General features: G+C 39.7%; 1 protein-coding gene across 1 annotated transcript in view; it reads right to left on the bottom strand.

Moving 5' to 3' along the window:
* NELL2 (neural EGFL like 2) overlaps positions 1 to 26,693 on the bottom strand; it is a 150,276-nt gene that overhangs the window by 9,811 nt on the left and 113,772 nt on the right. Inside the window, exon 16 of the mRNA XM_056341603.1 lies at positions 7,213 to 7,353. Within this exon, the coding sequence (XP_056197578.1) occupies positions 7,213 to 7,353 (141 nt within the window). The remainder of the gene's footprint in view (positions 1 to 7,212; positions 7,354 to 26,693) is intronic.

Raw genomic sequence — 26,693 nt, 5'->3', positions numbered from 1 at the left:
CACCTTGTTTTTTTAAGTTGTTTGTTTCATGAAAATAAATGTTATGGATACGGCAATCTAAATATCCCTGGTCAAAGCAGGAGCTATTTATGTTTTGATTCAAACATAATCAGAAACAGCAGTGTGTTTATGATGCAGCAAGAGAAACAGAAAGCTTGCATGCATGAAATTCTCATCTGCATTATTCATCCACATCAAACTTCAGGCATTATCTGCAAAGAACTTGCACACAAATCATCCATAGCAAGGAAAAGTTCCTTCAGCTTTTTTACTTTGGATTTATAATGGATGGTGAATTATGGCACTAACATTTTGTTTACAGCCATAATCAGCTCTCCAATTCCCATAACCATATAGACAGGGTACACTGGCCCCTGCATTTTTGTGTCTGAAAAAGGGAGAGGGGAGGATTACAGGTTGCATATTTCCAGTATATCCAACCACAGAAGCATGTCATTATCACTCTCATATTGTTTTGGAAAAAAACCCAAAACACACAACAAAACAAACAACAAATAATTCCTTCAGGCTATTTACAACACACTGCTGAGGAACAAGCAGCTTGAATGTTAGGACTTTAGAACACTAAGTCTCAAAAGACCTGGAGGTTTGACTCAGAAAAAAAAGTAGTAATAAAATGTAACTAGTTATCTAGTGCTAAACTACCAGTTCTTATTTATCTAACCTACACTAAAAATTGCAGCAGCTTTTGATCTATCACACTGTTAAGGATTTTCCTTTTCTTACCATCATCACTGGGTATAACTTAATGTTGCAATGACAAAGGAGTACTATGGATGAAGTAGCGATACATGTTACAGAAAGCTAGGAGTTAATTGTATCACAAGTAATTTCATGCCTACACAGGAAAAATACCGGACTAAAGCCATACAAAATAGTGATAGTACCTGCAATGACTAAACTCCATTTGTAATATCTGAGAGACTGCAAAGGCAGAAAACTTCATAAAAATGGGAATTGCAATTGCCCCACCAGGCTGTGACCCAGGGCTGTATTTAACAGATTTACTGACTTTTTCTTGGAGCAGCTGGTTTAAGAATCTCAAATGGACAAAGCATCACTCGACTTGGCCCCGAGCAGTGTGCAGGCTCTGATTCAAAATGTCTCTACTGAGCAGCTACTCTGTATTGGTGGCCAACAGCAAACACAATGTATGCACGTTCAACATGCTTCAAGACTTTTAAAAGGCTACAAAACACCTCTGTGGTAATGCTTAGTTTCAAAGAGGGAATTACGTTAAAATGATGATGTTTTAAAGGTGAATTAAAACTGGTGACCAAAAGGATAATGTGTTTTTAGGTAGAAGATTGTTTGAAGATACTGTATTACAGATTCAGAGTAAACATATACTATACTCATTTAAAAGACTTTAAAGGGGAGACACATTCACGAGCTCCCTTGCATAATGGAGCTATGTGCCATGGAATAAAAGAGGTCACTGACTCACAGATTTTAATAGCCCGTTAATTAGTAAGTAATAAAAGGCAGCAACAAATAGTCAGGCTGTCACAATGGAGAGTTTTCCCAGGGAAGTTCCCCAAGAATCTGTGCCAGAATGTGCACTGCCCAATATACCCAGTCACCTGGGGGAATGGATGAACAGTGAGATGAAAAAGACTGTTGATAAGGAAGTATTAAAACCAAAAAATTGACAGTGAAATATAGAAGTATTTTATGATATTGACTGAGTAAACAATAATATGTCAGATGAGATTCAATTGTAAGGTGCATGTGGAAATACCCATTCAAAAATCAAGTCTTTCAGAACTGTTCTGGAAAGACACCTTGGAGCTACTGCGGATAGCTTTAGAAAAAAGCTCAGTAACATTTTGGACAAAACCCCACAAGTACACTATTGATAATGACAGATGAGAAAACTTGCTTAGAAAACTAAACTTCCATGGAACATGAACAAGGCACAATTAGAAAAATACGCACCTGTGTACACCTTGCCTAGGAAGTGACAAAGGGCTGGGACCCATTCTGATATAGCCGATAGACAGTACCAACTTCCCCTCCTCTGATGAGCTACCCAGACTTGCATGTAAGGCATTCACATAAAGCTCCAAAAGGTCTCCCTCAGACACGACTTCCTACCATAATCATTCTGATACTAATTAGAGTGCCATCTAAGTAAAGAGAAGATGAACAACTGTACCACTGAGAAATACGCTGTTGGAAGAGATGGCTTGGGAGGGTAGACAGTTCTGCTCTGAAACAACTGAAGTTTCTCAGTGGTGACCTTAGCTCTATGGAGTAGCATTAGCTCAGCAAGGTGACAACATCAAGATATCTGACTACTTTTTGCTTAAGGCAAAAAAGGAAGGAGTGCGTTTGACAGGGAGCCCAAGCTTGTCTGAGTAGTTTGGTTTCTGTTCTGTCCTAAGTAAATCTATTGACTGATGTAAACACTCTTCAAAGAGCAAGTGAATTGTGAATAATTTATTTGTGACTTTATGCAAGCCAGCTGTCAGAGTGCTTAGCAGATGTCGAAGATGAAGAGTTGAGACTTCAGCTACCGGTAACACCAGCTTCACAGAAATGTTGATTCCTGATACAGTAAATATGTTCAAATGACTGTCTTGTAAAATGTAGTGGTCAAGTTTCTCTTTTATTAGTCTTTTATAAAAGATGAGAAACTGCCAATTTTGTATTCTGCCCACACTCCACAATATTTAAATATTAATGTGTCTCCATATCTACCTTCTGTTTGATGATGCTTAAGTTGGGTTCCCAAACTCACAAATCAAGCCTATGTGCCTATAGCTCTGTTTGGGGTGGATGGAAAAAAGTCTCTTTATTTGGTGACCTTTTACGGTCATGAATAAAGGCAAAAGGCTTTCTGTGGAGCTTTGTGAGTGCTAGTAAGATTTCCTGCTGAAGAACAGTGATTCCTTATTTCCTGTCTTCTTAAGTGCTATCAGTAACAAAGCTTCTGTTAAACATTACCAGCACTGCGGAAAAATCTAAGTGTAGGACTCCAAACTGACAGCAGTTTTTCAACTACAAGAAATTTCATGTACTAATTAAAAAACTGGATGTACTGTGAGACAAATTCAGACATCTTGACAGTCAGCAATTCCTCTGCCTTCTGGATCCAGAGACATGGATGCTGAAGGGACCATTTCGGACTTTGTTCATTCATTAAGGCTGAAGAGCATCCTGAGGCTTGTAATATGCCTCCATCCTGCATTATCCTGGATTATGGAAAATATTGTTGAAGTAGAGCCCCAGCCCTCTGTGTTGCCAGGCAGCCTGCTCAATCACATAGAGAAGGAAGTGATTCTACTCCTGGAAGTAGGATGGCAGAAGAAAAACATAACAAGATGTTTCAGAACAGAAATCCTAAACTGTGAGTTCACACACAGACAAACCCTTACAACCAAAAAAGATCCTTTTTAATTGGGCATTATGGATTGATGCTTTCCAGTCCTTTCACTCATACCTGTCTCATCTAAAGAATGTCGTACCTGCTGAGAGTGAAGGTATGTTGAGCTCATATTCTGTATCAACAACAGCTGGTACCTGCCATATAGTCTTGGTAAGTCCTAAGGGGCCGCATTAATTATATGAGGACACAGAAGTATGCAAATTGTCTAACAACAGATGAGGTATAACCTGCACTTTTCTGGTACAAACCAATACAGTTTCTCTCTTCAACTGATTTTTGAAGCTTTTAGACATTGCAGGGGACAAACTCAAAGGAATCTGGATCTTACACAGAACTGCAGAGCAAATATTAACTGGGCCTGAACATTCTTATTCCAGGATTTTGCCCTCAATGGTTCCAGTTTCGAATGCAATGAAGCTTGAGGCTACAATACCTAGTACCTTAGCCAAGCTCTCTTTTACAAAACAGTACATGACAAACAACCTTCAGAGCACCAGTTAAGACTGTGTAAAGAAACTACAAAGAAAACTTGGAGGGGGGCAAAGAGGAAAGTACCAGGTAATATAACATGCTGAATGTTCTATCTACATGCATAAAATTTAAGACTTTCTAAAGCCATGCAGTTCTCAAAGACTAAGCAGCTGATCTTTCACCACTTTTCTGGAAATACAAGGATGTATAACATAATTCTATTTCCAACGGAAAAGCAACAAGTGGTGGTAAGAGGTTGAAGCCCTACAGCTGCATTTCCCATAATTTCGGTAATAGTTATAGAGACCACAGGTCTACCCAGGAGTATAATGTGAAGCAAAACTAATAGCAAAGGAATCTCTAAGCCTTCCATTGCCTGTAGGTACAATAAAATGGGATTATGAATTCCTGTGTTCACGTACATTAGTCAAAATACTCAATATTCTCAGTTGTGCCAAAGAAGCAGCAATAGCCAAGGTCAATAAATGGATAAAAAGGCAATTCAGCAACTATTATTTCATTACCAAGCGCTGACAAAGTCTAATGCTACCAAGGAGACCAGCTTAAGCTAGAAATATTTAGTACAATATCCTAATGGGACAATTTCATGCAAAAGGGGCAGGTGAAGTTTTGGTATTGAGTTGAAATCAGGTTTTTAACAAAATGCTGCTGCGCCTCTGTGATCTTAGCAGAGGTGTTTCCACCTGAATGTGTATAACTGGAGGCTTTGCTCAAGGAAACAAGTTGCTGATTAACATTGATCACAGAAGTGCTCTCAGTAGTACTATCAGCACACGTCCAGGGGACACAAACAGACCCAGATTTGAAACAAACCATACCGAACAATCCAGAAACAAAATATTTGAACCCACATTTCCTTGGCTTTTAGAGGTTTTCTCCACCAAAGGAGGGAACTTTCCTCAAAGCAACGAAAACTTACAAAAGATGAGTCAAACACAAGCCTATTATGCCCTCTATTAAAACATTACTTTGAAGTAGCCCTCTTAGACAGCAAAATGATCAAGCCCTCAAAGAACATTTCCTAATACCCCTGAGGTTTAAATTCTTTTTTCCATCATGAAATCACGGCAGGACCAGTTTCTCTTCTATGCAGTTCTGCACTATTCTTTCTACAGCTCTGGAAGCTGTAGCACTTGCACGAGCCAGAAAGCTGCAGAGGACACTGGTCCTGGATACAGCAAGAAGCTCATACAGTTGAAAGTGAGAAGTGGAGAACTGAGATTTGAAATCTGAGACAGAATAGCCTAGAAGCTCCTCCCTCATTACAGTGAGGATCTAAAAGACCATCTACCAACAGCTCAATGTAATCACATCTAACTAGGGAATACTGAAGAAGTGACAAAAGAAATCCATTTTCTTATGTCTTGAAACCCAGTAGGGGAATCTGTCCCAGTGGAAAGATCTGACAGCAGAGAAGCAAATTGCTTTTGCGCTACTGTGCTTTGCTCCTGGAATTTCAGTTTTCCATACTGCAATGGAATTTAGGCTGTCTTTTCATATCTTGTCAGGTTTTATTTTGTGTTTGAGACACAATGTCACAGACTTTAATCCAATAAAAAGTGATGTAGTAAGACTAATAAAATACCTAACCTTCCTCCCCATCTCAAGTTGCTATGTATTCCAAAATTTGGAGCTGCAATCAATCAAACTGAAAGTGTTCCACTGTTAGCAACCAGAGTTATCAGCAATGAAGATGGTTTCCTGGCATCTGTGATTTAATTCTAATTACTTGTTATCCTCTGTGTATGTTTAATAAAGAGCTGCTAGAGCTTCGTAGAAAAGGTCAAAACATTCTAATAATTCCCACTTCTGCATACTCGTAGCAACCCTTGTATTTCTTTTATCTTGGCTTTTCACTTGCTTAGAAATTGCTGCTTAATTGTTGCTTGTTTGCACACATCTTAACAGAATCACTTTGTATCACATAAATCTCTGGAGATAGCATGTGCCAAACCACTATCTTCAACCCATGAGACAACTGTTATCTTGACATTGAAGATAAAACTTGGGGTATTGAGAATATTTCCATAAATGCTTGGGTACAGTATCACCTGTGCCACGAGGGACAGAAGGGCAACGTTATAATTAAAGGGATCACAACTTCTTCTTTGCACCTTCCTGTCCTAACACCTGGCCAGCTAACTGACATTTAGTTAGTTCCTGACGAAGAAAGCTCAACTTACGAAAGCAGTGGCTGACTCAAATCGCTGATTCCTCCTGGGAATACTGGCTTTCAGCTGTGGTGAAAATGTGTTGAAATAAAGTATTGATGATGAGGATACTGAAAAGGTCATTCTCGCTCCTGGAGAACTGTCTGTGTGTCTGCCTTAGTGAAATTAATTCAATTGCTTCCCTTTGGGACCAGCGCAGCCCACCAATGTGAGTTTAAACAGCAAAGAGGCAAGTTCACACGGTGAGCACTATTTCAGCACTCAGAGGCCGAAGGGAAAAAGGGTCCTAATTTTGCCCTAAGTAGTCCATGACAAAACAGCCTGATTTGTTCTCTTATTTAAGAGCAGCAGCATGCAATTTCTTAAATGCTGAATAACTTTTCATGTTAAGAGATCTGCATTTGAAAATTACTGTTCTTTCTAACCTGCTGTTCTCTTTAACATCATTCATAAACAAAGAAAACCTTCCCATCTCCTTGTCCTTCCTGTCACCTTCTCCCCTGCACCTTGCTCCAGCCCTAAGGCCACTGAGCTTCCCAGTTTGTAAGGTTGTTCTTCAAATTGCAGCTTTCTGCAAGCAGTTAGCCTATGCACAGGAGAAGCACCACAGTATTAATCCAGGTATGGGTAAGGGTGTCAGGGCTGCATAATCATTCTTTGCAAGGGGAATTATTTTCATCACAAACTACTTCAGTGTATGAGGAATGAAGTGGAGGAACTGAGGTCTGGATTGAGGCCCATTTCTACATATAAAGAACCTGACATATAAACAGATCACTGTGGAGTGACAGATTACAGTGCATGCTATCAGCCCATGGGAAATCACTTATGCAAGGACGATGCACAGAAGCAGATGTAGGGCTAGGGAAACTGCATTTTAAGCACCATGCCTGACTTCACATATTATCTTAGCAAATTATAGAAATAGCCACTAACGCTCCACCTATATGTTAGGCATATTCATACTTTATCTTCTTTTACTTTTTGTTTATGATACTTACTTAGACAACAATTGCTTTGGGTCAAGGTTTAACTTTCAATGATACAGTGTCCAAGACAATACTTGACCAGTACAGAGTTACTAGAGATTACTGTAATGCGAGGCATAACACCACCCCACATTTTTTAGATACTGACCTTCACAGGACTCTCCACTTGGTGAAAACATCCCATTGTCATGGTAGCCGTCTCTGCATTCACAGTGGTACCAACCAGGCAGGTTAATGCAGTTTGCACGGCTGTCACACTGAACAAAGCCATCCGAGCATTCATCAATATCTGTTTAGTAAGAACAAGAAAGGAGAAAATTCATACAGAGGAACTTGATATATTCATCTGATGGGAGAGCAATGTCTCTGGTACCTTTAGGTTTCAGAGAAGGTTTTTTTCATTACTGACACTTGAATTTCCAGAATTATTTGCAGTAAAGTTTTGAATAATTTCCTTAAAAGTATTTGGTAATGGTGTTGGCCCTGCCAACAATGGAGGTTCTGGTAATCCCAATTTTGTGTCTACATATTTGCAAGTCATTTTGTCACAATACACGGTAGGTAAACTGACATCTGTGTAAATTGCCCACAGTATGAAGAAAGGAATCAGATCCCAGTTCAAATAACCCTCCGAGTTAGTGCAGGCTCCTGATAAACAAAGATTGTTTCTAGGGGCACATCAAAAGATTAAATACTCACTCTCATCCATGCTTATGCTCTTGGTGACAATATGGTGACAGCAATTCTAGGTTAGTAGGGCTTCCATATCTTGTGGAGTTCCTGTTGAATTACACCAGTGCCTCTGACTCTCAACAAAACTGACTGCAGACTCCTCTCTCATCATCAAAGAGAACAGCTGGGATTCCAAACAAATGCTTAGACCCTGAAGTAGAAATCACATTTTCCTCCTCCTGATGATTCCTTTAGGGTGTGTTTCTCACAAGATCAGCTTCCGCTGACTAAACTTTACATAGTAACTCACCACAGAATGGATTTCTGGACACACTTGCTACATCTTAAATCCACCAAAGCATGTCCTGCAGACACCTGAACTCATGGACTTAGAAAAGATGCAGAGAACTTTGTGAGATGTTCTTTTCCAGTGCCTTCAGTTATGCAGTAAGCCGTACTAAAGAACAGGTCCAGAGCCATGAGTGTTGTTAACAGATAGGGAATACCAGGAGTATGGAGTCAAACAGGGATAAAAATGTGTCCTTCCTTATCAGATGCATCGCGTTCATTGTGTTTTATACCAGAGGTAGCGTACCTACCTAAGCAGCAAGCTGACCGAGAGATGCCTTCAGAAACAAAAAGCTCTAAACCCATCTCACCATGAGTTTGAGTAATGAATAAAATGACAATGTACTGGCCATTCTGGCCAAAGTACTTTTTCAACCTTTCTTTAAAAGGTTGAATCTTTAAAACTAGGAACTAAAATAACAAATTAAGACTCAAACTCTGAAAAGTACCTCAGCGGTTGATCTACAAACCTCTGGGATGCAGTTATGAAGGAGAGGTGTGATGGGACCACTGAGATATATGTAAAATATGTCAAAATTCTGCTCACAGTCCCCATTAGCTCCCATTTATGTCATCTGTTATTTTCATAGGAGAAAGTGTAAACTAGCTAACAAGATCAATTGTGAGCTGCAATAAAGTAACAAATCTCTTTTCTGAGAATACTAATGTGAGCATAGATGAAGATATACTCACTCCAGTCTCTCATGAAATCTATTTAAACACAAACTACAAAAAAACAGGGCTTCCTTATCCATTCAGAATGCTTTGTTCCACATCTGAGGTTAAGAAAATTATTAGAGTACATGGGGGACGCCTGCATAAACTATGAAGTATCATTCAGTCACATACATTTGGTTTTGAGTTCCATTTTTCATATACATGCCAGGGGGTAGGGGGATGTGTTCTGGGTATTTTATTTACATGCCAAAAAAAACATCTCTTTGGAATGTCTTTGGAATAACCATACAACCATATCATGAATGCATAGGTTTTTAAAAGCTTTACAGATAACCAAAAAAATTTCATAAGAAATTTTCATTATTATGTATGTCTCAGTCTGATTTTCTATCAACAGCCTCTCTAACCAGACATGCCTAGTGTACATTACCAGTATTTATGATGATGAAAATTACTAGTACTCCTGCTGGAATATTACACCAAGCATGTATTTTGCCACTTTGTGTACCACACATTAAGTCATAAGACTCTATGGGTTTAAAAAAAACGTTTTCAACTCCACTATGAATTCCAGGATAATCATCTAAGTAGTCCTGCTGCAGGACTGAGAAATACCAAACCTTTACAATCTTCCACTGTTCAGTGTGTTTCTCTCTAAATCAGTATAAAGTCTGGCCTTTTTCTTGTGAGCAGCCAGGAGCCAGTGGGACCTCAGAGGTGTTTGAGAGATCAGAGGAGATCAATGAAAATTATGTTACTGTAGTGAGAAAAGGTTGGCTTCCAGTCTGTGCCTTATCTACTGCTATTCGCTCACATACCTGAAGATTACTTAAGAAAAAGAAAAGGAAAAGAAGAAAGGACTACAATCTAGAAGTTCCCTCACCACTGGGGAATATGCTGCCTAGACAGCTTGCCTGGCGGAAGAAAATCTAAGTGACCGTACTAAATGCTTGAGATCACCTGGTCAGTACAAGCTAACTTTCCAAGGTTGGCCAAAGCCACAAGCCCCAGAGAATCAATGAAGCATGTAAACTCAGAGGCTGAAAAACAAGAGCTGTTGTTTAGACTCTTTGTTAGCTGTTGTTATGAATCTTCATACTGGCTACTTAATAACGTGCATTAAGACACTGGATGGCATGCATTTTTCTTTGGGAAAGTCAAACGTATTCATTGGTGATGGGGTGGATAAAAGAGTGTTATTTAGGTCAAAGTAACAAATGTGAATTAAAAAAGCCTGTGATCCTCTCTTCAGAACAATTTCTTTGTGAATCTGTAAGACTTATAATTATAAGCGCAGTATTGCAGGCACAGGCTGAATGCATTCTGATGAACTCACTAATTATTCAGAAAAAAACAAGCCTTGAATGTCACATCAGTATTGGTAAACTGACAACAAAAGCAGTTCTTCTGTATTTATTTGCAAACTAGCTGACAAACCTATATCACAAGAAATATTACTTGGGATGAAGTGCTTTTACAGATGCCAATAAACAAAGAAATACATCCTTCTGATTTTGTTATGGCTGCATGCAAATTTGAGTGGAGCTATGTAAGAAAGCCTACCATAACAAGCATGGATGGAAGCACACTGCTGGTCTTTAAGAAATGTCCTATTCTTGACAGATTGTTAGCCTGAAACCATTGCATTGGAACCATTGCTGCATTGATGCTCAGTAACCCATTACTCCTTACATGATGTTGCAGCAAACAAAAGAAATCCAAAACAGTTCTCCTCACCACTAACTTTTTAGGCGAATGACATATTATGGCATGTGCCAGTGGGTTTCAGAATATATATGATCCTTATGCACAGAATTTTGTTCTAAAACTCCCAGCTAATGCTGATCATTAATTCTAGTAGAGACTTGCTCTGTAATAGGACAAAATACAACTGTCACAATTCTGTTAACCAAGAAAACACAGCAGAAATGTGTCTTGTAGAGCCAAAGCACTGATTTCATGGAAAATTTTCTTGACATTTGGATGAAAGTGTTTCTATTTTCAAATGGGCATAGCATGGCTCAGGAAGTGAAGTATCTACAACTGAAATGATCTTATTAGTATGGGGAAAGCAGCCAGAAATAATTTTTCTCTGTCCTATGGTGAAACCTTCTCCGATGAATCATCTGCAGCTGTTCAGTCAGAGGTGTGAGCTGACAAGAGAAGAAAAATTGATTGAAGTTTTGCTTGGCCAGTGGCTATGGTATAACAGTGGGCTATATGGAACATTAGCAGCATTAATGAAGTCCTGTTTGATGCTGTACTAGAAAGGCATGAAAAAATTAAGTATTACTCTATAGAAGAAAGTTACTGAAAGACTTCCCATTTTCACTTATGAAAAAAAATTTAAAATGTTCAAGTAGAAGGAGGGATGCGTATTTTTCAATAGCAAGTGACATTTTTAAGCAAATAGACAAAACAGACATCTTAGGCATCTTTTGAGTATGCAAGTTCCAGTCTTTAACTGGCTATAAGAAGTTGTAGCAAAGTGGGGGAGAAGAAGAAAGGAAAAAAAAAAAAAAAAAGAAAGGAAAGCATCCCCATCCCGGAAGTAAAATAGAGTCTCATATGTTTGACAGGCCAGAGAAAATGGTCTCATCCTGGTCCTGCTCCAGTTTATGGCAGAACTCTCACTATTAGCAACATGGCATTTTCTCTATTTTTCTCTTTCCTTTTCAAATAAAGAGCACAACTGCACATAGCAAATCTGCCACCCCACTGATGCAAGTGGCCACTTTTGGAACTGAAAGTAATACCGAAACAGTCACTGGCAGTAACCTTCACCCCAAGCTGGAGAGCAGATACACAGCTGTACCACAGCACGTCAGCACCACCTGCTCTGGCTGTGCTTCCACACTATGGCATTTGCATGGCAGAAGATTTGTGATTTTGGCTCTTGAAGCACTGTGGGTGGAGAATACACACACACACCTGTGAGACTGGTGAGCCCACAAAACAACAGGAATGCAGGGATTCTCTTTATCTTATGTAATCACGGATGCACTCATGGCAATACTGTACATACCCTATTGCCACAAAACAGGGTAACTGATTATTACACACTTACATCACACATGATTTGGTTTTCAAATATTCAGGTTTCCTCCTGTGCATTTCTCTTAAACTGAAATCAGTCAGCCTGCTTATTTCCATATGTTACCATTTTTCAGCTGGAAAAAAAGATACTATTTTTTTTAACTGCTAACTGAAGCCCCACTCCAATAAAAGTAGACACACAGTCACAGACATTTTGAAAGTAAGTACTGTATACACCTAGATCCCCTTAACACGAAAAAAGCCTGTTCTTCCAAATCACCTTCTTTATACTCAGAATCACTCATTTCCTGAACAGTGGCAACAGTTTTAGCTATTACACCCCTTGCTTGTGGGGAGACTAAGAAAACTCGGCTCCCTGAAGAGTAAAATAAGATCATTAGCAAATTATCCACTGGTACAGTAAGAAAAAAGGAAAGCTAGCTGTCTGATTAATATTATTAGAGAATTTCTGTATAATAAGAGCTTTTGAAGATTGGAAGTGGTATAAAATTGGCAATTTGAAAGATAGCAGTGTTCTTTCATCCAGCAATAGGACCAAGCTCTCTAATGTGGTCAAGCTGCACTCAACAAAGAATCATGGCATGGGGGAAGGGGGCGGGGGGAATTCTACCATTTTACATTACTCACTTCAAGACTGAAATATTAATCATCAAATCCTCCTCTCAGAAAAGCCTGTATGCCACCATCAAGCATAAAGTTACAGAGACACAGAGAACAACTTAGTCTGAAAAGTCTTTCTTTCATAAACTAGTTTATCCAGGTCTATACAAACCAAAGCCCCAGTATCCCTCTCCTGTCAAGAAGGCAACACCACAGATTGGCAGCTGTGAATACTTAGAATTTACTTATTTCCATCCTGGAAGTTTTTCTGGGACAGTATAGTACATGACACTCAGCTAAGACTGCCAATTAACAGAGACTCCCAATTGCAATAATCTGTCCCAGTGCTAATTGGGTTATTACCACTGGATATATTTATAGATTAATGAGCAGCCAGTAACTTCCATGATGTTCAGTCACTACTGACTCAGGCTAGATTTGAGATCTCATTTCAAAGGCACAAAAGCTTTTCCAGCGTAATGCTAACCTCCAGAGCCACCCACATCCCAGCCCCATATGCAGTATAAATAAAGTGCAAACACTGAAAGAAAAATACCTTCAGAAACAGATCATGGAAGAAGTGGTTTAGAAAACTATGAAGCTGTTTAAAATGATAAATCTTCCATGGTTGGTTTTTTTCATGGGTACATTTGGAACAGTCAGACTCTGATATGTCTTTGCATATGTCAATACATTTTCAAAGATGTTATGTCTGCCTTGGACATAAAAGACCATGTCCCAACTATTCAGACATAAGCTCAGATAACAGAATGCCCAGTAGGATTAAGATGATATCTGGGTTATCTGATTTTAGTAAATATGTAAGCAAGGGGGAAAGGCCTTATTCAGTAGGACAAAATGAAAGTTCACTGTACTGCATAACATATCTGCTGTCAAAACTCAATTTTCTGGAGTGGCTTTGAAAAGGGTTCATTATCTCTACTTCAAGGTCTAGAGTCTCATCTCTCACATTTAAGAAGAGAAAAGTGTTTGTGTTGGTTTTCATGTGACAGCAGATTTCTAATATGATGATACTTGAGAAGACCCTGCTGTTCAATCAGACCTTTTGTTCGAGATCTTATGCAAAAACCAGGTCCCAGTGGAGAAATATAAGAGCCTGAAACTGGTTCAATATACAGGAGCTGTCTTGTTGTTAAAGTATCAGCTTTTGGGATTTCCATCCTACTACATACCCACATACCACATGCATATAAATGTCATACAGAGGAATAAAAATCCCAAGAATTCCAAAGTTGATACTGCTGAAGGAATCCAGAAAGATATCAGCTATGCCAGAAAACCAAAGTTGTCTGGAATGCCTTTCAAATCTGTTTTGTAAAGTCTGATCAGCTCCTTTTTTCTAACACTGATGCCAATTCCCAAAGGAACTTTCTTCCATGGTCAATAAATGTCCTAGAGCTTGATTTTGTTTACAATCTCACCCCGATTTGTTCAGCCTCCAGTAACTCTCTGAAGATATGATATCCCATCATGAATGCTAGGACGCGCTCTTCACTGTATGGGTTCTCACATCGAAGTCCCTATTAAACCATAGAATATTCTTGGGTTTAATTGCATTTGCATCCCAATATTTCATTCAGTTACAAATTTAAATCATGAAGGGCCAGATTACAGCTGGCCTGTGGGGCACAGCAAAGGGAAGAGTCACCCACAATTTCATCCTAGGATAACATAGTTCCATGAGCAAAAGGACACAGCATTAGAAACATCACTTTTCTCAGATACAGACTTCAGAGAAGAGTGAAGACCATGGCTTATCCTCTCCCTGCTCCCCTGGATAATGAATTAGGCCCATGTTGGAAAAAGTGCATTTTGAATGCCTTTGGAGTTGTCGCTTCTATCTCTGCACCTCCCAGATCCACTAGGAATTCTGGCTGTGTTACCTTAAAACCATAATCTGGCTCAAATGGCAGGAAACTAGAGCTGTGGCTATAAATGTGATGTTAGAAATTGCTTCGACAGGTTGAGTCAGTGCTGCAGATATGTTCTTCACTAGAAATTTCCAACTGTCATGTTGTGTGAAAAAATAACTATTGTTAAAACAAGTCTTTTTTTTTCTTCTTTTTTAATCCTAGCAAAAGCATGATTGCATTTCTTAAAGTACCCTGTCCATAGAAAACTAATTTAGTTCCATTAATGAAAAGGAAGCAAAATGTGATTGAGGATGTAATATGGAATTATAGTTCATTAATTCTTCAAGTATGTAATTTTCCAGACTCCTGATCCCCCATTGATTTCTGCACACCCCCATAGGTCCTGCTAAATGCCAGCAAAAAGAAATTCAATCGTGTTATTTCATGTGTGGCAGTGGCAGTGCTCCAAAATGAGATAGAAACGTTATGAAAGAGAATTTTCCACTGACTGCTTTACCATGCAGCTCTGTTAACAACTGTCATCAAAAATCGATCAATCACAGACCCCACCAATAACTGAAACTATGACAGTCTCTCATTACACACCCAGTATCACCAAAGGATGTGGTATTTGTGACAATTGAAGACAGTAATTCCAAACATCTAATTAGCCTTGATGAACTAGGTGCATCGATGAGTAACATTAAAAAAAAAAAATGGTATATTTTTCGGCATGATTCTATGAAACCAATTGTGCCAATTCACATGAGAAAGACTAATGGGTATCGGGCCTCTATTTCTAGTCATTGACAAAGGTGTAGTTTTGCTTTCACTTTGTCCATCACTCTCAGTACAGCACCTCATCTTATCTGTAACACATGCCCCCGTTTCCTCATTAGCCCTGTCTTGAAAAGGAAAATTATTTTCTTCAAAATAGCAAAAGCACTTCTATACCTTGAAATACACTGACAAACCCACTTTAGATACCTGCTAGTGTTTGAAAGTTATGTAGCTCCATTTGCATGTTAGAAATAGGACTAATGCCTTAGTGCTACTCACTAAAGGTGTCAGTTGCTGGTATCTAAGTCCTAAACAAAAGAAAACTAATTTGTCTAAAAAGAGAAGAGCTAGTTTGGCCATCTGTTATCTCTTTTCTAATGGGTGGGAAGGTAGGCTTTACTTGCACAGTGTACTGACCAAAAGATCTTGAGTTTCCTCAAGTGACAAGTCAAGTCAGTCGTCAGTTAAGACTTTTGATATATACATACCAACGATGCAACCAGCACATTCTTAGCTAAGTTTGGGTTCAGCTTTGCAAAAAAAAGTTGTTTCAAATCAGTTCTGGTATGAGTTACAGTAAATTTCCAAGTATTTAGTTCAAAGGCCATCTAAGGAAAGCAAACAAAAGAACCCACAAAGGAACTCAAAAGTTTCGGCTAGCAATTCATTTGACACACTGATTTGAACTTGGCCTTCTGCTGTGATCTTCTAAACTTTGGTCAGGGTATCATGCATATTATACATGTTCTTAAGTTTAAACATTCCTACCTATGTTTTCTTATCAGTGACTTGTTACCATGACTCTCAGTCCATAGACCAGTAACCATTAATTTACGTTGCTGCTCCTGAAGTGTAAAATCATGTAGAGACTGCACAAAATCACTGAAGCACAGAAAAGGACAAAACCAAGCTACTCCTTTGCTTGGGCTACAAATATATCATTGGCATATATCTGCAGAGACTGCAGACTCCCTCGTGTTGACAGCAAGAGGAAGGGCTCCATAGGGATACAGGGCAATGATTGGCAGTGTTATAGATTTTAATTCCACTAATAATTGAATGGCTCATAATTCATAAAAGAGAGAACTTACAGTGAGTGATGAAGGTCATCCCTATCTCCCTTATATAACAGAAGGAAATTTTATTATAATGCTGCCCAGCTGCACTATTCACATTCTATTTATAGCCCACTGTATTTTAAGAACCTAACTGAAATTTTAGTTTTTTATGTTTCACAAAGGAGTTTCTTTCCCATAGCAAGTAATAGCTAAGTAGTGGATGCATTTTGATGTTGTTAACAAATAAAAGAAAAATCCTGTCTCCTCAAAGCTCTTTTGTAGCACTCTCTCCTCCCTGGTTTCTCTCTCTTTTTTTTTTTTTTAAGCTGCTCTATGTAGGCTCATAGTGTTGCAACAAGCTAAACAAAATATAAAGGGAAAAAGGTAAGTATGTGGCTCTTCAGCAAAGAAAAAAATCTTTTGTTATTTAAAACTGACAAGGACTCTGAGCGAGGAAAGAAATAATATGCACCCAAGAAACTGTATCAGGCAAGGAAAATGAAGTGAGAAAAAGACACAGAGGATGAAGCAGCAACATATCTTAAGCTATAAAACTGAAAGTATGAAGCAAGCAGGGTTTGCCTAAATCCAGAATGCTTACTGAACTCTATATGGGCATTTTTTGCTTAATTTCTGTCAAAGACTTACTTTATGAACAAATATAAGTAAAAATGTAAAGCAAAGTGTTTGTTTACTCTCATAGACAACTTTTAGACCTTTTTCTGCAATTTAGTAAGCTAGCCATTTTAGAATATGTCTGCTTTGAATGTCAAAGGAAAAGTATGTTTTTAGGCTTTTTGAATTGGCTGCACTTCCCACTCAGAAAAAATATGATATAAACCCCACCATGCCTTCTCTCCACCACCAACATATTTGAACACAGGAGCAAAGGGAGCAGAAATTAGATGACCTAGATCTTATCTGGACTTTTGCCACTGCCTTCTTATGCAAACCTTGTCACCTACTCAACTTCCCCATGTGTCTTGATTTCCATCCACATCTGTAAAATGGAGAGAAAGTGCTTCTACATGTACTTTTTTGTACATAAACAACTCTGGGTGAAAAAATGTAACAGTGCTGATTTAGTAAATACCCCATGTGATGATGCCAAGGTGTGGTTTGGGGAATAGCAACACAGTGGGAAACAGGAACGACAGAACAGGCCAACATGTTTTGGGGAGAGGTGAGAGGAAGAGCATTGAGCTGTAGAGACGGATGCTGCAGCCCTTGTCCTTTCCCCCCCACCTGCTTTATTTGGTAGCACAGCCAGATCATAGAAGTCACAAGGACATTCACTGATATTAGTTTAAGTCTTGCATTATTTGTTTCAAACAGATCTCACAATGTAGACCACAAGTGCTGCTTTTTGTAAAACTATAACAGTCTCCTGTACAGTTCTCCTGCACTCTAAGGACCTTAAATTTTTAGGGATCTTTGAAAGACTGGTTGGATATAGCACCAGTACCTGTAATTAACTTCATATTATTATATGAGTTCAGGGAAAACATTCGGAGAACGGGAGGAGCAGGAAGCTATTTTGTACACTAGCACACTGAATTTCAGAATCTCACTTACAGCTTACCTATATCATATAAGTCATGTTTGCAACCCATCTGCTGGCTGCATATGTCTATTTTTTCTGTAGCCTCAATTAGCACTTGAAGCATTGTTAAAATACAGCATTCCTTGCAGGAAAGGCTTGTTCTCCAGGGGTTAGCTGAACACCTCTCTATTGCTGTTTCTGAGACTGCCAATGGTGTTCTTTTTCTGTTTTGAACGTCTTGTAATAGTAAATATGAAGATTTGGCTTTTACTGGCATATAGTTAACTTAATTTTGCTGGAATTATTAATTGTAATAATTCAAATGACTCATTTTTTGCTAGATTTTTATTGGTATTTTGGAAAATGCAGTAATATTTCTCTTCTCAGCAACAGTCCTTTCTGAATCTAAAGTTACTCTTGGACAGTAAACATCACACACTGTAGTTTCCTAAGCTTATTTATGACTAAAATGCTTCCAAATCCATTAATGCTTTTCCTGAGGAAAAATCCTCACGCAGAGATTCTTGGAGAAGAGTTTCAGCAGAACCTCTCTGCTAGTTTCTTATTCTCTCTGAAAAGAATCTTCCAAATTCTTTTGGACTTTGGGAGGACGACTAAACTTTAGCCACTTCACAACCTTTATACAAATAAAAAGACAAGACAAAGGGGACAGAGATGTTGTATTGGGTTGGCATGGCAAGGTTTTCATAGCAGGGGGGGCTACAGGAGGAGCTTCTATGAGAAGATGCCAGAAGCTTCCTCCATGTCCAACAGAACTAATGCCAGCTGGCTCCAAGATGGACCCACCACTGGCCAAGGGCAAGCCCATCAGTGACAGTGGTAGCACTGCTGGGATAACGTATTTAAGAAGAGGGGGAAAAACCTGTGCAACTGCAGCAGGCGAGAGGTGTGAGGCTGTGTGAGCGGAGCACCCCTGCAGCCCCCCAGGCCGGTGCAGACGGAGGGGCAGGGGGGGCTCCAGGCCCGGAGCAGAGGTTCCCCGGCAGCCCCTGGGGAAGCCCCTGGTGAGGCAGGCTGTGCCCCTCAGCCCATGGAGGGTAACGGTGGGGCAGATCCCCACCTGCAGCCCCTGGGGACCCCACGCCGCAGCAGGGGGTGCCCGAAGGGGGCTGTGACCCCGTGGGCAGCCCGTGCTGGGGCAGGGTCCTGGCAGGGCCTGTGTCCCCGTGGGGAGGGGAGCCCGGGCTGGGGCAGGTTTGCTGGCCGGGCTGGTGACCCCGCGGGGGACCCAGGCTGGAGCCATCTGTGCCTGAAGGGCTGCGCCCCGTGGGGGGGACCCCGGGCTGGAGCCGGGCAGAGTGTGAGGAGCCTCCCCCTGAGGGGGAAGGGGCGGCAGGGACAGGTGTGAGGGGCTGGGCGCAGCCCCCAGGCCCCGTCCCTGCTGCTGGCGGGGGGAGGGACAGAAATCAGGAGTGAAGTTACGCTGAGGAAGAAGAGAGGGGAGGAAGGAAGCTGTTCTAAGATTTAGTTATTATTTCTCGTTATCTGAGGATCAGATCACTTACTCTGACTTGAATGGTGATAAATTAAACTAATTTCCCCAAGTCAAGTCTGTTTTGCCCATGACAGTAAATGCTGAGTGATCTCCCTGTCCTTATCTCAACCCATAAGATTTTAATTGTATTTTCTCTCCCCTGCCCAGCTGAGAAGGGGAGAGACAAAGCAGCTTTGCTGGGCACCTGGCGTCTAGCCAGGGTCAACCCACCACAGATGTGATGGCAGCCTAGACAACCTGCATTTGTAACCTAATTCCTACCACAGTATTGCTTAGACTCTTTGTAAAGTTTGTAGTTTACCAGCTTCCCAACTGATTAAGATCCCTATCAAATCTAGGTTTCTCCTGCAGAATGTAATCATTCATGAGCTTTCATCTCACATCTGGATGAATTGTCCCCTTCCTTCAATCTTCAAGTCTTCACTTGAGCATATTTGTTTTAGATGGAGCGAGGGACACGCCCTTTGCCACCTGCAGTACCTGGGAGCAAATCTGCCACTGCATTATGCATGCCACACACTGCTTTCCCCCCTGCCTCCACAGGACTTCAGCATTGAAGGAGATGCCACTTAAAATAGAGCTACAGTCAGGAGAGAGTTAAGACCTTTGCCTCTACTTAGCCTCCTTGTCTGTCTGCCTATGTTCATAAGGGCAACTGAAGCCCAATTAAAAAAGTGGAGATTGCAGTATTTGCCTCTTCAGTGCTCAGTGTTTCTCAAGATGTAACATATCAAATGCTTTGCAGTGACTTTAGACTTAGACAAAGTCAACATATTTTTCATGAACTCATTTAAATAGCTTAGAAATATGCATCACACTTGAGATCCTTCGGGGGGTAAAGCATCTTTTGAAATAAACCCTATCTTGACCTTTTTCAAACTATGGTATGCTGGTATGCCTATTACTTCTAAAGGTACAAGCATTAATAGCAACTTGTTTTATTTTTATGCATGTTGGACCGGGCAGCTATTCACTTAGAATACTAATTTGTTGTAGGGGAGGCAGACGATTTATGAATAAAACTATGAACACATTACATGTTATAGTTCTGTACGCTAGACTCTAACTTAACAGGATTCCTACTCACCAAAGCTTTGACTTCAGAAATATATTAAAAAGTGAGCATTATAACAGACTTCATGGTCCTTATTTTCCTTAGCGTTGGTCAAAGATACCAAAATAGTCTTGACCATCAATGGAAAAGAGTAATTTTTGCATCGGCACAAAGGGACATTTTAGAGTGACTAATTACAACTTACTATTGTTCATTAATAGACATAAACAAGAGGAACTGAATCATATGCAAAGGCAGATCATTAAAAGCACATAGATGTGCATGCCAGGAGAACTGTATAAATTTTTATCATTGGAATATAAGGCCCAGTTTTGGTAAAATAAAAGCATGAGAAGAAGATCAGCTAGGAAAACAGTTGGGTTTTTATCAGGTTTGTCTAGAAACCAAAACAGATGCAGAGTATGGAAAAAAAAAAAATCTAAAAAATCACTAATTTTGAACTGCTGGAAGATGGTTTAAAAAGATAATACTCTATGTTTTGGCTGACTACAGAGGACCATAACAAAGGAAAATAAACCATTTCATAAGCAGAACTCTACAGAACTTTCAGTACCAGCTGTTCAGTGATACCCATACAGATTCAAGTTGTGAGGTACACAAAAAAATCCCCCCTTGCCCCAGTCAGTCTTGAGGAGCTGAAAATGCATAAATGTCAAGGCCATAATTTGCTTCTTTCTTTTCTTCCTCTGTTTCACTAGATCTATCATACAAACAAAACTTCTGACCAGAACAGAAGCTGTGGAAATGATAGCTCTGCACCTCATGATTTCATGTAAAGTATGTCAACAGGAGTGCAGGAACAAAAATACAGGAACCAAAAGTTACTTTGGATTTTCTGCCCTAAAGCAGCCAAACAAGATTTTTCAGACTTCCTAGGAATTTCAGATTTGACAGTACACATTAGGCCTGTCTACTTGGAACAGGCACCCTCTATTACTGAGGATATTTCTCCCTACTAATCACCAGTCAGAAGTAGAATACAATATATTGATCCCTAAGCAGTACATCAGAAAACTGTATTTAACTAAACAAAACAATTCAGAAGCATGTAAGCAGTGTAGAGGTTCATGTTCCTAGAATTACTGTTCTCAAAAACTATTTATTTGAAATCAAGGCAAGCCAAAATTAAAAATAAATAAATAAATAAATACTTTCCAAGTACTGAAAGGACTTGGGAACACCACCAAGGCACTGGTTTAGATGTTTCACTGTGGCACAGTTCAGTATTTGAATCATTGCTCTTAGGCACTATTTGCGTACAGTATCTCAGAAGGTAAAATTTAATAGCTTTCACCCTGGGCAACAAGAAAATTACATTAAGATGGTCATGCAAATTACTGTGTCAATTTTAGCCTTGTGCTTCCCAGTGCTTGTTCAAATCTCAAAAGTCACCTTGTATTTTGAAAAGATTACAAAATTTTTCAACCACAAGAGCTGAAATGTTGTCGATCGGATGACTCGATATACTGGTATGGCTTTGTAATGATTCATATAGTCATATCCTGCTAACTTCTCCTCAAGTCACTAAAAAAAATTTATGTGAAGGTGTTTGTTTCACATTGCATAATTGTTGTCCAGTGATATCACTGCATAACACAATTTATGTATTTAAAAATTCATTATTAGGTTTCTGTATCATTTTACCAAAACATTATCATAGTGACATATTAGTCTTTTTAAGTAGAATGAACTGTTATGTTTAAAGAAGACAAAGAAGGTGATGCTGTAGGATGCTTCCTGAAAGTTTGCCCATGATTCTACTATTTGATTTTCTACAAGAAGACAGCATTTAAAATGGATAATACAGAGTAAGATGTGGTATTGCTAAACACACTAGTTATATGCATTACCTCAATAAACCAAGCCTAGCTCAAACAACACTGTCCTTGCCTCAGAAATCAGTAGCTGACATGCAAAACGGCCATCTCTGAGAAGGAAGGCAGTAATGCAGACCGCTCATTACCCAGCCTGTGCAAGCCGCATAGTAACTTTATATAGCAGAGATGCAAGTTATAAAGCAGGATGTTGCAGCATCCTCAGCAAAACTGTCACATTATTTTTAGAAGCTGGGTCCTGTCTTTTTCTGCTGAGATGGGAACCACAGAAAGATACTAATTAAATGCAGGTGCGTGAAGTGTTTTTGTTTCAGAGATTCAGCTCCTGAGTATAAAAAGTACAGTTAGCTATTTACTGTTTAAGTTTAAACGGGGGTACTGAGAACTCTGTGTCTCCATCTACATCTGAACTATGCCTGGAAAGGCCAAACTTACCAACCCAACATGTCACATACCCAAATTTCCATAGGGCAGGGAGCCGGGACACTTGCCAGGGAAATGGAAAGCACTTGGAAGGACTCAAGAAGGAGAAATGGCAGTGGTTCCCCAAGCCTAGGGCAGCTAAGTTCAGTGACTAGCTGGGCATGTTAGGTCCAGCATTTCTCCTTGCTTGTATTCTCCCACAGCTGAGGCTCTGAGTTACATGGGGACCCCACACCACAGCCTCAGCACTGCTGCACAGCTATAGCATGCAGTCCAGCATGCAAGCTGGATTTCAACTGCTTGCCAGCCACCACAATTCAGCTTCTTTGGGTTTTGTCCTGGGTGATATTTTTTTTCTTTTGCTTGTACCTACAAACTTTGAAAGTTACCGACATTGAAATGCCAGGCTTGAGTGGCTCCAAAAGGTCTGACTTTCATAATATGATGAATTCTTGCTGTACGCTGGGATCTATTAAAATATTTTACACTGCAAATCATGCTCGAGTACTGTTTGTTTGTAAAAATTTTATCCAGGCTCCATAGGTTAATCCAACATTTTCTTATTGCTGTGAATTGAAGCCAGCCCTTTAACATAATTAAAACATTTCCTGCCAAAAGTATCCTGTAACTTAAGTCTCAAACCCAGAAGCCTCCCCAAAAACAGGAGAGTGATTCTCAGGACACCAGGATCCAAGCAAGCCGGATGGGCTATGAAAACTAATCAGCTATGGGAGGCATCCCTTCCTCCTACAGCTATTGATCTGGACAGTTGGTGCCTGCGCTGCCTTCCATGTTTGTTCCACTTTCCTTTTGCTCCCTTCTTTTGTTTCCTCCTTTGTTAAAAAGCCCAGCAATGCCTTAAGAATTTCAGAGGATTAAATGATGAACCCTTATGTGCTTTCTGCCCAAGAAGTTTGTATGTTATTCTCATTTATTCCGGCACACAACTGGCTTCCCTGGTTAGACTATGAACTGTTGAATGGTACTCCTCTTACTCCAGGTTTGTGCAGGACCTTGCATACTTGTACCACAAATTTGAGCCTTTTGGTATTATTGTTGCAAATCCCAATCCAACTATCTGTAATTTAAATCTTCATTGTAAAAATAAAACTGAGAAAATGGCAGATTCGTGAGTTGTTGGGAAAGTTTTGACTGTGATTCTTTCATAGCTTACAGAGATTTTGCATTAGACCGCAGCCAAGAATTTTTAAGAATTCTGCCGAAAGAAATCCCAGTTCTAACAGAATTGGTTCAATGCTCTGTGGGCTTCAAATGCCATTTGTGTCACAGCTTTAGCTTCAGAGCCTACCTGGCCACAAGCTGATTGTGGTTGTTTCAGCTGAACACAAGGGATCAAGAGCTTAAATGGAAGTAGTTCTCTCCTGATGCTAAAAGGACTGAAATATCTCATTTTTACAAAATCAGCAATGTTAACAAGCTTTCTGGTTACTTTGACAAAGCTTTCTATTCCAATATCAGTAAGTTTATTTTCATAATAACTTCGGTATCAGAATTAAAATATTTTCACAAGCTTCCTTTGGAACAGCAGTAATAATAGTCTTCAATAATCTGGAGAGTGCTATTATTATGGTCCGTGTACATGAACAAATTAATTTGGATTTGCTGAAAAAAGCAACAGACATACATGTTAATGATTTAGTTTATATAGAAGAGTGGCACAAACTCTAAGAGATCTGGTCCATAACAATTATTTCCCAAATCACTTGTCTAGATTGTATTTCAGTATTTTGAACCACCAATGTTAAGTAAAAATTTATAAAAATCTGTCTTACTGACATCAAGATTTTTTTCCTACTCCATGAAATACTCGCAACATGTACATTATTTTTGTTTGAGCTTTCCATATATGGAAAAAAAGATAAAAAATACAGAGAAAAGCCAAATAATATATTTTCCTTGGATTTGACTATTTCTGAGAAAGCTCAAATAAGAGATGGTGATCTCACATACCTGATGCTCACCATCTTTTTCATAAATTCAGTTACACATTTAATTAAGCCAACTGTTAGTAATAATGTATAGCTGAATGCATGTAGAATCTGTAAGTTAAACTTTTTCTCAACAGTTCCTTTGAAAGGTAACAGCTTTGTGTGCCAGTTTATTTTCAGCAGTTTGCCATGGATTGTTTAGTAACAGGTGGACATGACTCCCGTGAAATCCAAGGAAAGTTCATTATCAGGAAATGCAAGTTACAGCCAATCATCCATCAAAAAAGCCATACATTTCCAGCCAACCTGTTAAAAAAACTACATCAAAACACTACCAGTAGCAAAACTCTGTTATTTGATCTTATGCATAATTAAAAGTGGTCCAGGGGAATACTCAAAGCACAAAACAAGTGTGGGAACTCAAAAAAGCAGCTGACAAGCAGCAAAAACGCATTAATCTTGTACACATGCACTAGCAGATATGCATATATAGGAGAACAAACCTACTCTTAGAGCTCTTTCATCAGATTAAAGGGGAGTTACAGTAACATCAAGCAGATCTAACAAAGTCAACCTGTGCTGGGTTCTAAACTAAAATACTTTTCTAACACAGTTTAAGACAGCATTTAAAAATGCCCATTGAAGAATTCATAATTTTCCAATCAAAGACAGTATTAAATCAGTTATTTTGACAAAGTTTAACAGGCACAAATATTTTTAGATTTCCTTGGTAGTCTCAGCTTTCTACACTGCGGAAAGCTGCTCTACTATGTTAACTACTACTGTGCCTTGTAAGACCTGAAAATCTTTTAACACAGGGGTCCTCAAACTACGGCGCATGGGCCAGATATGGCCCCCCAGGGTCATCAAACCGGCCCCCAGTATTTACAGAACCCCCCCGCCAGGGGTTGGGGGGGAACCAAGCAGCCGCAGGTGACTGCCTGCCACTGCATCCATGCACCAGCCCCCTGGTTAAAAAGTTTGAGGACCCCTGTTTTAACACATAAACCTCACCTCCCTAAGCCAATGAATGCATCCCCAACATTAATGATGTCTCAACCCACATCCTTTAGCAAGAGAAACAGGAATTGTCCCACGTGTAATTTTTATGTTCTATTATCAATAAAAAAATAAAAAAAAGGTGCTGCAGGTTGATATATCTGCACGTTTCTTACATCTGCTTCCTCATTCCACTGATCCATTTCCATAGGACATAGGCCATGATTAATCTAAAAGGCTTCCAGCAGATCATGCTAAGGTATTGCCATAGCTTTGTTAACTGCAAGGCACTCCACAGTGAATGTTTCTTCTCATGGAAACACCTGACTAGCAATAGTAGTTGATTCTCCTTCTCCCATTTCTGAGCACGCCACAGCTCCTACCCCAGAAGCACCCATTTGGAAGAAAAAAAAAAAAAAGAAACCCATTATCATGTTTAATTACACACGGCTTCACTTCTCTTTGCAAAAGCTTCACTGAGTTTAGGAATCTCATATATAGCCTTTCCATGGCAGCTGACAGGTGAAAACAGTTACAGTTGTGCCAATAAACACAAGCAAGTTTCTGGTGCTAATCCACCAAACTGGGAAAGCCACTTTGAGCAGTGAGTGAACAGGTTTGCCCTGAAACCACGTTTCAACCTCAGGATAATTTTACCAGAAGACTTCTGACCTCTCGCATCGGAAGCAGGCTATCTGCTTCCGACTCATCGGTGCCCACTGCCTCCACTCCTCTCTGCTCCATTGGAAGGCTTGGAGAAGCTGTTAGTCCCATCACACGGAACAGTACATCTCCTCAGCCAATGCTGGCACAAAGGAAACAGGCCAGGTCTTTGCCACACAGTAGACAGCCTCATCAAAAATTTAGGGGGATGCTCTGGACACCAATAATCCCAGCTATTTCAGATCTGATTTATTCTTGTTCTTGGTCAATGACCTGTTCTACAACATGAGCTTGGCTCTATAGGCAGGACCTAAGCATGGAAAGCATCATTTCTCTCAGGCTTTGGGAGGAATACAGACACTGATCAAGTGTGCAAGGATGGGTTTTGGAAAGCATAAGGAAAATGGTGAGGTACTCAATGCCTTCCTCACCCTGGTCTTTACTGGTAAGATTTGCCTTCAGGAGTCCCAGGTTGCCAAGACCAGTGGGAAAGACTGTAAGAAGAAAAATCTGCCCTTGGTGGAGTGAGGATCAATATCTAAACAACCTGGAAAAAACA

Source organism: Falco biarmicus, chromosome 5 (assembly GCF_023638135.1).
Source record: "Falco biarmicus isolate bFalBia1 chromosome 5, bFalBia1.pri, whole genome shotgun sequence".
NCBI lineage: Eukaryota > Metazoa > Chordata > Aves > Falconiformes > Falconidae > Falco > Falco biarmicus.
This window is presented reverse-complemented; position numbering and strand designations above follow the sequence as displayed.